Source organism: Histoplasma capsulatum, genomic scaffold (assembly GCF_000149585.1).
Source record: "Histoplasma capsulatum NAm1 scaffold_1 genomic scaffold, whole genome shotgun sequence".
NCBI lineage: Eukaryota > Fungi > Ascomycota > Eurotiomycetes > Onygenales > Ajellomycetaceae > Histoplasma > Histoplasma mississippiense.
In genome coordinates this window covers 6,354,294-6,365,407 of record NW_001813982.1, presented here as the reverse complement: position 1 = coordinate 6,365,407, position 11,114 = coordinate 6,354,294, and the positions used below count along the sequence as shown (strand labels likewise).

Below are 11,114 nucleotides of genomic sequence, written 5' to 3'. Positions count from 1 at the left end.
AGATATCTGTATAGGCGCAACGGAGATATCTATATTAGAAAATAGATACGTGGCGATAGATACGTGGCGATAGAAAGGCACGGAACAATTAATCGTGATGGACGTAGCGTGGTGGCAACATTGTCTATATAATGCTCGCTAGTATCCGTAGATAGAGGAGATCAGCGATTAGCTTTGAATAATAAAGATTACTACCTTTTAAATATCCTTTGTGCGTACTTCACACTACTCTTATAACTATTCCTATCTCTTACAATATCTTAAGCAGTTAAGCAGTTAAACAGTACAGAGTGAAAGAAAAAGAATAATGATGATTCTGAAACAGAATAATGAAGAGGCTGAGGAAGCTGATCTCTTATCAACTCAATATTAAAGATTGATGATCAGCACTTAAAACAGTTTATCATTGTCTTTTTCATCACTGATTAGAGAATATAATTTCTTTCATACATCAAGAATATCAGTAGAGCTTTAGATAAGATGACAGAGAAAAAATGAATATCATATTAAATCATATAACAATTCAACAACAATATGTTAAAGATCTTAATCTGATGTATTGAACATGTTTGAATGCACACAGATGAATCAGATGACTTCAAATTGAAAAATAAATGAAAAAACTGATGAGATAAATCATCAATCAATCAGAGAACTGCACATCCACAAATGCCAAGTCAACTGCCAACCAATCAGAAGGGGCTTTAGCTGCACATTCATCAGAATACATGCACTACCAGGCCCGAAAAGTACATATAGATATACTTGCTATGTTCTGGCAAAGATAACAGAAAGGAATCACATCGACTTTTACATCTATTTCTGAGAATTCTTGAGCCCAGAGTTACCCCTCTAAATCAGCTGCAAACATATAATAACATCTCTCTCGCGTTTTCAAGCCCCAGCAGATACCAAACAAAGAAACCCATGTAACTTAAATTTATACCGGAGCCTCCCAAAGAAGACGACTTACCCGACCCGACTTAGCGCGGCGGCAAAGCGGGCCCACACAAGCGCTCGCTAACCACAGGCTAACTACTTCCCCCAAGCGAAGCAATGTACGGAGTAGTGGACATGTAAGTATGCAGCACATGTCTTGGAGGTTGCTCCATGCTCCAGCCTTCCAATTGACGACATGTTTGTCCACAGAACCTTCTTCTTCATCCAGCTCATCAGCTATCCCCGTCCTACCAATCAATTAATTGCCTCTTCCAACGCCACGAGATGACGCAACCCCAATGATTGATTGGTTTTTGTCTCAAGTTGTCTCCGTGGATTACCTCGGTCTGGCGTTTTTATTCTGGCATGCAATGGGATTGATTGTGAGCGTATGCATGATGAACCAATAACCCGAAAGAAGTTTTTTTTGTTTTCTCTTTCCTCTTGTAAGTTGGCGATAGGCCATTCGCATCCACAATCATACCAACAGCCCAGATTCCTTGCCGTACAAAATTCCACCGCGCGGATTCATCCTCTTGCCCCCACCAGGGAGTGAACACATCACAAATGCCACGCTTATCCAGAGCAGCAGCTAGCTAGATTTTTAACCCATCCAATGCGTAATCGGCACAGCGCCCGTTCATCTGACTCAGAGTTTCAGTAGTTATTTCTGCACCATGTCGTGGGCGAGTGCTGCATGGCGCCAAACGGAGACGTCTGAGAAGGGGTGGCTCTTCCGAATCGGTCCATGTTTATATGGGAAGAATTATGATACATTTGTTTCTCCTGGTCCCGCTTCCATTGGTTTTAACAGTTCTTCAGTGGTATGTGCTGTACAGCGTTTTAATTTATGTTCCAAGCCGGGTTTCACCAATTCCAGAGCCTTTTAAAATCTTCTCCATAGATATTACTATCCAAGCTGTTGCCGCTAGCTACGAATGGCAGGAAGTTAAATAAATGGACCGGTGAGCTGTGACTTAAGCCATTGGTCAAAGTCATTGGTTTCCCAGATAGTTTTAAGATTGGCATGAAAGAACATGATATTGTCCTATAGGAGACCTGGCTAAGCATGATATCGTTACTTTCCTGGCTATGTACATATACTATACAAATTCCTTGCCTGACAGGAATATTCTCCCACTGTTAGGTTTATCATTTTCCTTTGAGCAGAGAGAGGTACAGAGTAAGGGGTGAGTCGCTCAAGGCAATGCATATGTATTATTGCTAAAATGCCATCCAACAAGACCTTCAAATCCTGTAAGTCACTGGAAATTTATAGATGACAAAATGCTTGAAGAGATGTATTAATGAAAGCTAACAAAAGCAAAGATGTTGTGTGCTGTTGTTTCTGATAATGAACTAAATTGTCACGTTTTAATAGAGCATCATATGAACTAGGCGATAGCCAAAAAACATGGGGTACTCCCAGAGCAGCCTGTGAGTGTGTTAGCTAAATGTGATACCAGCTAAGGGCTCAGTATGTGGAGCAGACTGATAAATATCCCATGAAAGAAGCGTGTTGATTTCAAAACAGCACAAACAACATTCAGCATACTCCTGGCGGACCAAATTCAGGATAGCATCCCTGCCGGCCGATGTACCGATACCGCACATCAGCCTGTGCATACCCGAACCGGGCAGATACCAATACAAACCAGCAGATATTCGAGCGAAAGACCATTGGCATTAATTACGTGGTAAGCCACTGTACCGTTATCTGGCCAGGTCCAGCAAAAAATATTATCCGGATCCATTCGAGCAAAGCATGCTCTTCTAATCGAAACAATGACGTATAAACAGGTGAACCAGAACATCACCTCTTCCCAGACACGCAGGAGCCTCCCAAGTTGTCCTGAGAGTGGAAGGCTGAACGCAGGGTTATCAAATATTTATGTTTAATTCGCCCCGTCATCGGTTTGCCAACCATGGAGAGATGCATCCCTTGCAACCGGAAATTTAAGAGCACACACCATCTCGAGCAGCACATTCAAGATTCCCCAGTTCACTCTCAGAGGTACGAATGCCGCAGCTGCAATCGATCCTTTAAAAGCGAAGCGGCTCTCAGCAGCACATTCAAAACTCCACAGCTCATTCTCCGGAGCATAACCCAAACAGCCGCAACAATTCATTCAAAACTGACACTCACTCCCACAAGGGGAGATGGTCCATGTATCCGACGCACCACGAGAGTGTATCAAGCCTGCTGCAAGAGGACGATCTGTATTTCGATTTCCACGACGTTGACAGAGCCGCAGGATGTATCAACGAGTACGATACAAACATCATGGGCAAATTCATCTGCGACAATAAAACATGCGGCACAGACGGGTGGTCAAGCAAAAGAATTGCCATCACCATAAGAATGTACCCCAGGGAGGAATACAATGCGAGGGTATATCATCAACGCTGCGACGGCTGTGGCAACCTCAGCAGACCTGTCTTAAATGAGACCTATGCTGAAAGGATTGTGTATCGTATCAAAAAATGGAATGGGATTGCGGTGGATTCAGTCCCTTATTCGTCTATGAGACAAGGCCCCCATCATACTGATCTGTGTGAAGGGTGCAAAGCGGGCCATTGCAAAGCCCTTGCATGAGGGGAAACTGGTTCGATACACCAAATTGATGTTTTTTCCTATGTCGTCCCTGGTCTGAGATCTGGTGCATCTCTCTGGTGTGTATGTTTCTGGGATTACGGAGCCAGCATCTCGTGTGAGGCAGGGTGATTTTGCTTCATTATTATAACTTCTCACAGATCGACCTGATGAAAACAAAATGGGTATTTGTTAATGTTGTCGTTAGTGCTGTTCAAGTTATTTGAGGAAGAGGGAGAATGATTTCAGACTGTAGCTTCGAATCCACTGCACAATCAGAACTAACACTCCCGCGAACATCTCAAGGGAATGAATTCCTTGCTCTGAAACATTGTGTCCTCACATACCAGGGAACTTTCGTTGATAGGGTTTTTGTTGTTAACTTTGATATTGCAGCAATGTTTGATTGGCTACTTCTCCACCAGAGCCCCTCCTATGTGCATCCCTGCTTCGCCTGGATAGTGCTTTCAGGGCCACCACTTAGTTAGCTAATAAACGGAGCATGGTTGCTTTGGCGGGTGAGAAACGCAGTGCATTCCGGCAAAAACTACTGTACTGTACATACACAATGTGAGCTGATTGAAGACCCCCCAAAACACAACAACCAATCGGAGTTTTTGCAGTTGATTTAGAGTTTGTTCTCTGATATATACTAGCACTATCTGTGTTTGTTGCTCTCTATTCCTTTGAACTCTCGAACCACTTTTCTTGTAGATCAGAGCTATTCCGTAAAGTGAACAATAAGCCCATGTATCTCTAGTCGTGAAGTTTGTATTTTTACCGCAGGTTTGCTCAACGGCGAGCGGGAGCGTAACACTCTTAAGTTTTCAGACCTAACTACAAGCCAAACCGATAGAAAGATCTTTGAATTTTCCTTTTTCTTCAAACGTTTTCCTTTGTTCGCTCGAAAAGAAAATAAATGCAAAAAGCAAACAGAAAACTTATCGAATAATAAAGAATAAGCGAGAAAAAGAAAAAAAAAAAAGAAAAAAAAAAAAAAAAAAAAAAAAAAAACTCGAGCTCACCAACAAATAATAACCTTGGTTGTCGGTTGATATCCGGTTAGGGTGTTCTCGCTTTCGCCACACGCTGCAATTGCTGCATTCGACCGCCGGTGGAAATCGCCGGGAAGTCTAAAAATAAATTTAACATCTAACAACTTTATTCATATAATAAATAGTTCATATTCTCTAAATGACGCGTCGATCTCCATTCAATGTACAGAATACTACTAAGCACTAAAAACGCCACAATTTTCACAGTGTAATTAGTGAAGTCTTCCTTCCTTATATTCATTGCCACCTTCTAACTCTATAACCTTCTTAATATGAACAGGAATCCGCTCTATCCAAGCCTGAATCTGCTCCTGTGGTAGATCCCTCCATGTTCTTTCCCATATTGCTATAGCTGCTGCCCGGTTCTGTGGAGCTCCTTTGACAGTTGTTTTTCGTTTCATCCAGGTCCAAGCAGGTTCAATCGTATTGAGATCTGGGGAATTCGCACACCAGAGCATCCGTTGAATGTGATGAATCTCATATATATGACGTTGGATATAGTGATCATGAGCAGGAGCTCGATCCTCCTGGACAATGGTATTTGGACGTTCCTTTTCACACTCATTGGCAAAGGGAAAGAGCTTTGGAAGAAGGATTTTGACATGATATCGATACCAATCAATTCCATTACTTTTGCCACGGGATAGCTTGCCTGTCTCTTTCTTCCACTTCCATATTGGTTGAGGTCCTGGCAGTTGACGAAGGTTTAAACATCGTATTCCATTTTGAAGCTCCCATTCTGCTTTCTTGATTGGTTCCATCATTTCATTAAGAGAATCTATATCCTTTACTGACTGAGCCTTTTCTTGAGCAGTTTCCGGACTCCAGCAGTGACAGGGACCCTTTTTATCATATGAGAAACAACCCCAGAATATGAACTCTGAAGACCCCTTCCATCGCTCGCGTATGCAACTTCGAGAGAATCTTTCCTTGGAGGTTCTCCAAATTCGATATCCTCCACGGCGATGAAGCAATATAACAGATGTCTCATCTGACCATATAACTCTTTTCCAATCTTCTAGAGTCCAATCTTGATGATCTAGACACCACTGAAGTCGTTCATGTTTCATTTTATTGGTCAAGCCAGGTTTTCGAGTAGGTTTGGTCTTTTTCATGCCTGCTTTTCACAAGATCTTCCATACAGTGTTGGGTGCAATATTAAAGCCCTCCTCACTGAGTTCAAGAGCAATATCAGCACAGGATTTCTCCCGTCCATATCGATTTCAGCGCACCTTCGCTAATACTTGCTCTCAAATAGAAGAAGTCTGTTTTGTAGGTCTGCCACTGCGGGGGGCATCTTGAAGGAATTCATCACGGATAGTAAGATAGAGGAGATCAGGGTTGAAGCCACGTTCAAGAGCTCTGGCATATATACGGTTGATTTGGCGAGCAGAGAGATTTGTAATATTCATGATCTCAGTGGTAGTTTTTGCAATATAAGGTGATTTGAGAGCCACCACGAGCGCCCGAGTGGCGATATCAGTATTGGGAGCCATGATTGAAAGCAGCACTGATGATGAAAAGATAACAAACTGAGGCAATAGAAACTAGGTGGGAGCCTCTTATATTTTAAATGAGGGGTAGTTTTAATACATTTTAATACTGTGGTGGTGCTCACTATCTAATATAGCGGTTTTTTAATTATCTTGGCGAGACAAAATTTTTTGCAGCGGCTTCTGTACATGCAAAAATCTGGTCCAATTTGGAGGTAATCATTTTGCATTGATGTGACTTCTTTTACCCATCCACCCCCGATTCGATCAATTGTTGGTATGGATATCAAACTACTATCCGCTGAGGTATATAGGTAGGAGGGAAAAGATAGGGAAAACACTTAGATCGGCAAATTATATAGCTCTAAATGTGTGTGAGATGATATGGTGGGTTGGTATATTAGTTATCTCAGCATCCTTAGATGGATGTTTTCCTCTGGTACATGGATACACATACCCCAATTCTATGTATATCCAGCAAGCAAGAGTCTGCAAGGTCTTCATCTAGTGTATTCTTCAAGAAATGTGTATAATATGTGAATCGAGATCTCGCGCCAATGCAAAGCAAAATGAACCCACACAAAGATTCAAACACCTGTAAAACGTGAAGGCCGGTAAGTGATAGGGAAACAAAAGGTAGGTAGCAATTATCTACCCTCCCATCCCACCCCATCCGGACAAACTTCTTCTGTATGTCAAAGGAGATCAGTAGAAAGATATCCACCCGATAAATTAAAATTAAAACAACACCTCTTTCGCCATCTCCGTGCCAGGTTGTGTGAAAGGGGTGGGGGGGAAGATCCAAAAAGACTTAAAGCAAAATACACTTCTCCCGAACAAAAACATCCCTCAAAATCTCCACACTCGCCCTCGCCGCACTTTTCCTTTCCCCCAACCCAGCCGGAAACTCCACAACAGCCGCCCGCAACAGCGCCAGCCCAACATCCCCCCAAAACCCCACAATCCTCAATGCAGAGTGTCTCAGAAGCGCACTCAACACAAGCAAATGCGTATCCTGCACCTCGCCGGGCGGCACATTCAGGATATTCGCACACGCGCGCCAAAAGTGTGTGTTCGGCATGGGGTTCTTGCGCGTCGTCTTGGAGAAATTGCGGAGCGATATCGCCGCAAACCCGGCGCCGAGGCCGATCATGCGCTCCTCGTGCGTCTGCGGCGGTATGAAGCGGCGGCTGTCGTCGCGCTCGCGCCACCAACCGATGGCCTCTTTGCCCACGTCCGTCGCCTCGTTGCCGTAAAAACCCCACAGGACGGGGCAGATGGCATGGTACTTTGCGAGGAGCACGTCGATCATTGAGATGCCGCTGTAAGTGAAGGATTCCATGGAGAAGATCTGCGCAGTGAGGACGCCTAGGGGCTCGGCGTACTTTGGGGTTATGCCGGCTTCGGCAATGAGCTGGGCGATTATGGCCTTTGAAAAAATGTTTAGGAGGTAGAGGAGGAGGGCAGGTGCTTTAGTTTCAGCCTCATTGGTGCTAGCGGCAAGATATTGGGGAGGAAAAGCGAGGAACTCGCGTATGTCGACGGAGGGCTCGGTGAGGGCGAGGGCTTTCTTGAGGACTGTGGTTATTTCGTTGGTCTAGACATTTTAGTTTTGGCCGGGATTTTCACGGGCGGGTTGGTTAGTTAAAGAAGAAGGAAAATAACTTGTAAACGAAACGGGATACGTGTGTTGTGGCATACGAGGAGTTCGTAGGCCAGAACAAACTAGAGTGGTGGGAAGGTTCGAGGAGGTAAACTTACGGGAGTGCGGTTCGCGATCTTGTCATCCGCGACGAGTTGGCCGACGCATTTCTTTATAGTCCGGCGCATATCACCCATGTGTTGTTTCAGAATTGGATTCTTCTTCGTTTCACCTATCATATACCGCCGGAACTTCTTGAGATGCTGGTGAAGCTCGAGGTATCGCTGATGCTCCGCGATTTGCTGGGGAGTACGATGTGCAACCCCCCAAGATCTTTGCTGCTGCTGACGTTTCTTCTGCCTGCTGCTGTTGTTGCTTCCTTTTCTCCTCCGCGGCTTTGGCCTCGGCCTGCTCCTTCTTAGCCTCCTCCTGCTTCCGTTGTTCGTGCGCCGCGCGTTCCCGATCCCGTTTAGCCTTTTCTTCTTCCGCGGCCCTCCGTGCCCGTTCAGCCTCCTCAGCCTTCCTCCTCTTTTCCTCTTCCTGAGCTTTCTTCACAGCTTCTACTCGCGCAGCCTCCTCCCGCTCCCGACGCTCCCTCTCGGCCTTCTCACGCTCAATTTTTTCCCTCTTCTGCCTTTCCAACTCCTCTTTCCGTCTCTTTTCCTCCTCTTCGGCACGTAGATGGAGTTGCAATGTCTCCTCAGCTTCAAGCCTGAGAGCATCACGTTTGGCGGCTGCGGCTGTCAGGGCCGCATTATGTACCTCTTCTTTCTCTCGATCTAGACGGTCTAGATGCTCATAAAAGGATTTGCGCTCGTAGGCTCGTACTTTTTTGAGCTCATTGTTGTGTAGACGGACCTGCTCGAGGTCCCTTGCAAGCTCTAGGATAAGCTGTCTCGAGGGGCTATCCGGTTGGCGGGGGGAGTAGAGCTGTGGTCGACCCATGGTGACAGGAGCGGTGGAGGTGGGAGTGACAGCGGTGTTCTGTTATATAGGCCAGCGAATGTCCAATGGAGCCTCTGTATATGATGCTTGACAAGTTGATAACTACAGGCCAGTAAATCTGTAATTAGCAAAATTGGAAAAGAGAGTGCCGCTTGTGTCTGCTTTTCGAGAGTCGTTGCAAAGACAAGAAAGAGACAAGAAAGAAATCCCGTCGAAAAAAAAAAAAAAAAAAAAAAAAAAGGGAGGGTTAGGGGGACCCGAAAAAATTGACAATGGGATGTATCCCTTTCGAATATTGAACAACGTTCTGACTCGCCTTCTCTACCTACCATAAAATTTGAGACAGGGAATTGATTTTCATCCGGGGCCTGAACCCGTATGCCGTCTTCTACTGGAAAAAGTAGGGCCCTTCCTTGGACTCCAATTCGCGCCGAAGGGTCGCAATGTTGGTGCAGATAGATGTGACGTTCGTTGTCAAAACCAACATTTAAAATAATCCGTCAAAAGTAAAAGTAATCGTCACCTTCCCCCTAGCCAGCCACCAATTCAATGCCACCAACTTCCCCCCTCACACACACACAGATGCACGCTAACAAACAGGAGGGGGAAAAATATCGGTTTTTAGCACGAACACGGAAGTAGTTGTCCACAGCAAACAAGCAGGGATGGTAGCCCGAAGCCTGTTTCAGATTGTAGCAGTTACGACCGGTTCGGGAAAACGATGCTGACTGCAGAGACAGGAGGCTGGTTATTGGCAGCTAATAGAGCCACTCGGTACGGGGGTGCTCAGGCGGGGAGGTTGTTATATACGTAGACGGAAGGATTGAAGCATCCCGCTGAACCGTGGGTAATTAGCTTGCAAAGGCTATGTATGTAATCAACAAACGGGCTATACCGATATGCCAATGCATGAAGAGTTTAATTCGTAGTAAAGACAACTGGGTGGTACACCCAGGGCAAAAAACTTCTATAGTCGTTGTTGTATATTTGGAGTTCTTGATGTTGGTTGAAGTTGTCCGCGCCCTTGCCGTTTCAAATCATGAGGCTGAAGTTATTATAAGCGCGCGCCAAAATTGACCAATAATATATAATCTGCATCTATAACAGGGGGGGACCCTAGCACTTCTTATAAGCCGGTGGATAAATTCAATAACTTTGGGGGCCGAACCCCATGAACAAATAGGGATGGCGATAAATGAAAGCAAAATGAGGGCCTGGACTCTGGACTTGGGTGAACCAGAACTTTACCCGCGCCCAATTAATTGGGTGACGGTTCCACTGGTTGGGGCATTGGAGAAGAGGCCTCGAAGAAACCCAGTCAAGCTGGAGGGGGTGAAAGCTTGAATGCAACGAGAGAAACAGCCCTGGAAGGATCAGAATTGTCAAAATCCACCTCGGTTATGAGTTATAACCAAGCTTGCGGCGGGTAGGGATAGCGGAAGTTGGCAACGTAGTCGAAGAAGGTTTTCGCAGTTCTATGGTCTGGGCCGGTATATGCTTGGAATGACGTGCATCATAGTTAACTCAAGAGCGGCAAGGTTTGTGCTGTTCGTCGGAGAGGGCACTCCAAAAGCTAAAACTAAATATACTGTGTATGCAGGTGTCTCGTAGCTAAACAGCTCCGTTAACTTCTTTTCCTCTTTTCTCTACTTGCCCTTCTTCTTCATGCTTCTCTCTGACCCTTATACCTCTTGTTTTCTGCTCAATGGTCTTGAGAGCAGAATCTCTTTCTTTTTTGTCCCTTCCAACCAACGTCCATTCGTCTCCTCCATATCCACATTTGCCTCAGGTCTATATATAGCTGTCGCTTCTTAGCTGAACTCCTGAAGGCTGCCTCCTGCCGCACGCTGCCCTCCGTCAGTTCGCTCGACCTCTACCTGCCAGGGTATCTAGCTATCTTGAAAAGAAATACATCCATCGATTCTATAACCATCTCTCTCTCTGTGTCGCTTTCTCTTTCTCTCTCTGGCTCTCCCTCCCCCCTCCAGTTTCTCAAAATCTCTCACTCGGTCTCTAAACTGGCTCAGACGAAAGCCAGGTTGTCCTCCAAACGGACTGGTGTTGCAATATGCAAACTTCACGAACAAGCGCGACGACGAAAACCACGTACCATCCCGCCTCTTGAGTGATGCATAAGTAAATAATAACGATAAGGATTCAAAGGAAGGAAGCGAAAGAAGAAGCTTGAAGAAGAGGAGGAGAAAAGGAGGAAGAATTGTCTTTTGGGATTATATATTGTTTTTCTTTCTTTTTTTAAAAAAAATTATTTTCTGTCGTTGTGTGAGCTGAGTGATACGAAGCAGGTGAGCCCGACATACAATTAAACAATAATTATATGCGCAGTGCTCCACACATAGGCATAGATTCCCAAGGGGGGGAGCTTTGGACCCTTGGGCGTGGGTTAAGTTCTTTAAAGGCTATCCTTAAGGTGCAGCAAACTGTCCCCC

The 11,114-nt window shown here is 45.1% G+C and overlaps 3 protein-coding genes across 3 annotated transcripts; 1 reads left to right on the top strand and 2 right to left on the bottom strand.

The window, feature by feature from the left end:
- Positions 1-2,168: 2,168 nt before the first annotated feature.
- Positions 2,169-3,593, top strand: HCAG_01825 (conserved hypothetical protein; the record flags this gene model as incomplete). The annotated part of the gene is made up of 5 exons (XM_001544728.1): positions 2,169-2,196; positions 2,338-2,376; positions 2,474-2,636; positions 3,055-3,439; positions 3,501-3,593. 5 exons carry the CDS (start codon positions 2,169-2,171, stop codon positions 3,591-3,593), a joined length of 708 nt encoding a protein of 235 aa, XP_001544778.1.
- Positions 3,594-4,799: 1,206 nt separating this feature from the next.
- HCAG_01824 (predicted protein) lies at positions 4,800-6,083 on the bottom strand (the record flags this gene model as incomplete). The annotated part of the gene is made up of 2 exons (XM_001544727.1): positions 4,800-5,626; positions 5,903-6,083. The coding sequence occupies 2 exons, from the start codon at positions 6,081-6,083 to the stop codon at positions 4,800-4,802; spliced, it is 1,008 nt and encodes a 335-aa protein (XP_001544777.1).
- An 808-nt stretch (positions 6,084-6,891) lies between these two features.
- HCAG_01823 (conserved hypothetical protein) lies at positions 6,892-8,667 on the bottom strand (the record flags this gene model as incomplete). The annotated part of the gene is made up of 3 exons (XM_001544726.1): positions 6,892-7,650; positions 7,842-7,892; positions 7,966-8,667. The coding sequence occupies 3 exons, from the start codon at positions 8,665-8,667 to the stop codon at positions 6,892-6,894; spliced, it is 1,512 nt and encodes a 503-aa protein (XP_001544776.1).
- Between the last annotated feature and the right edge of the window lie 2,447 nt (positions 8,668-11,114).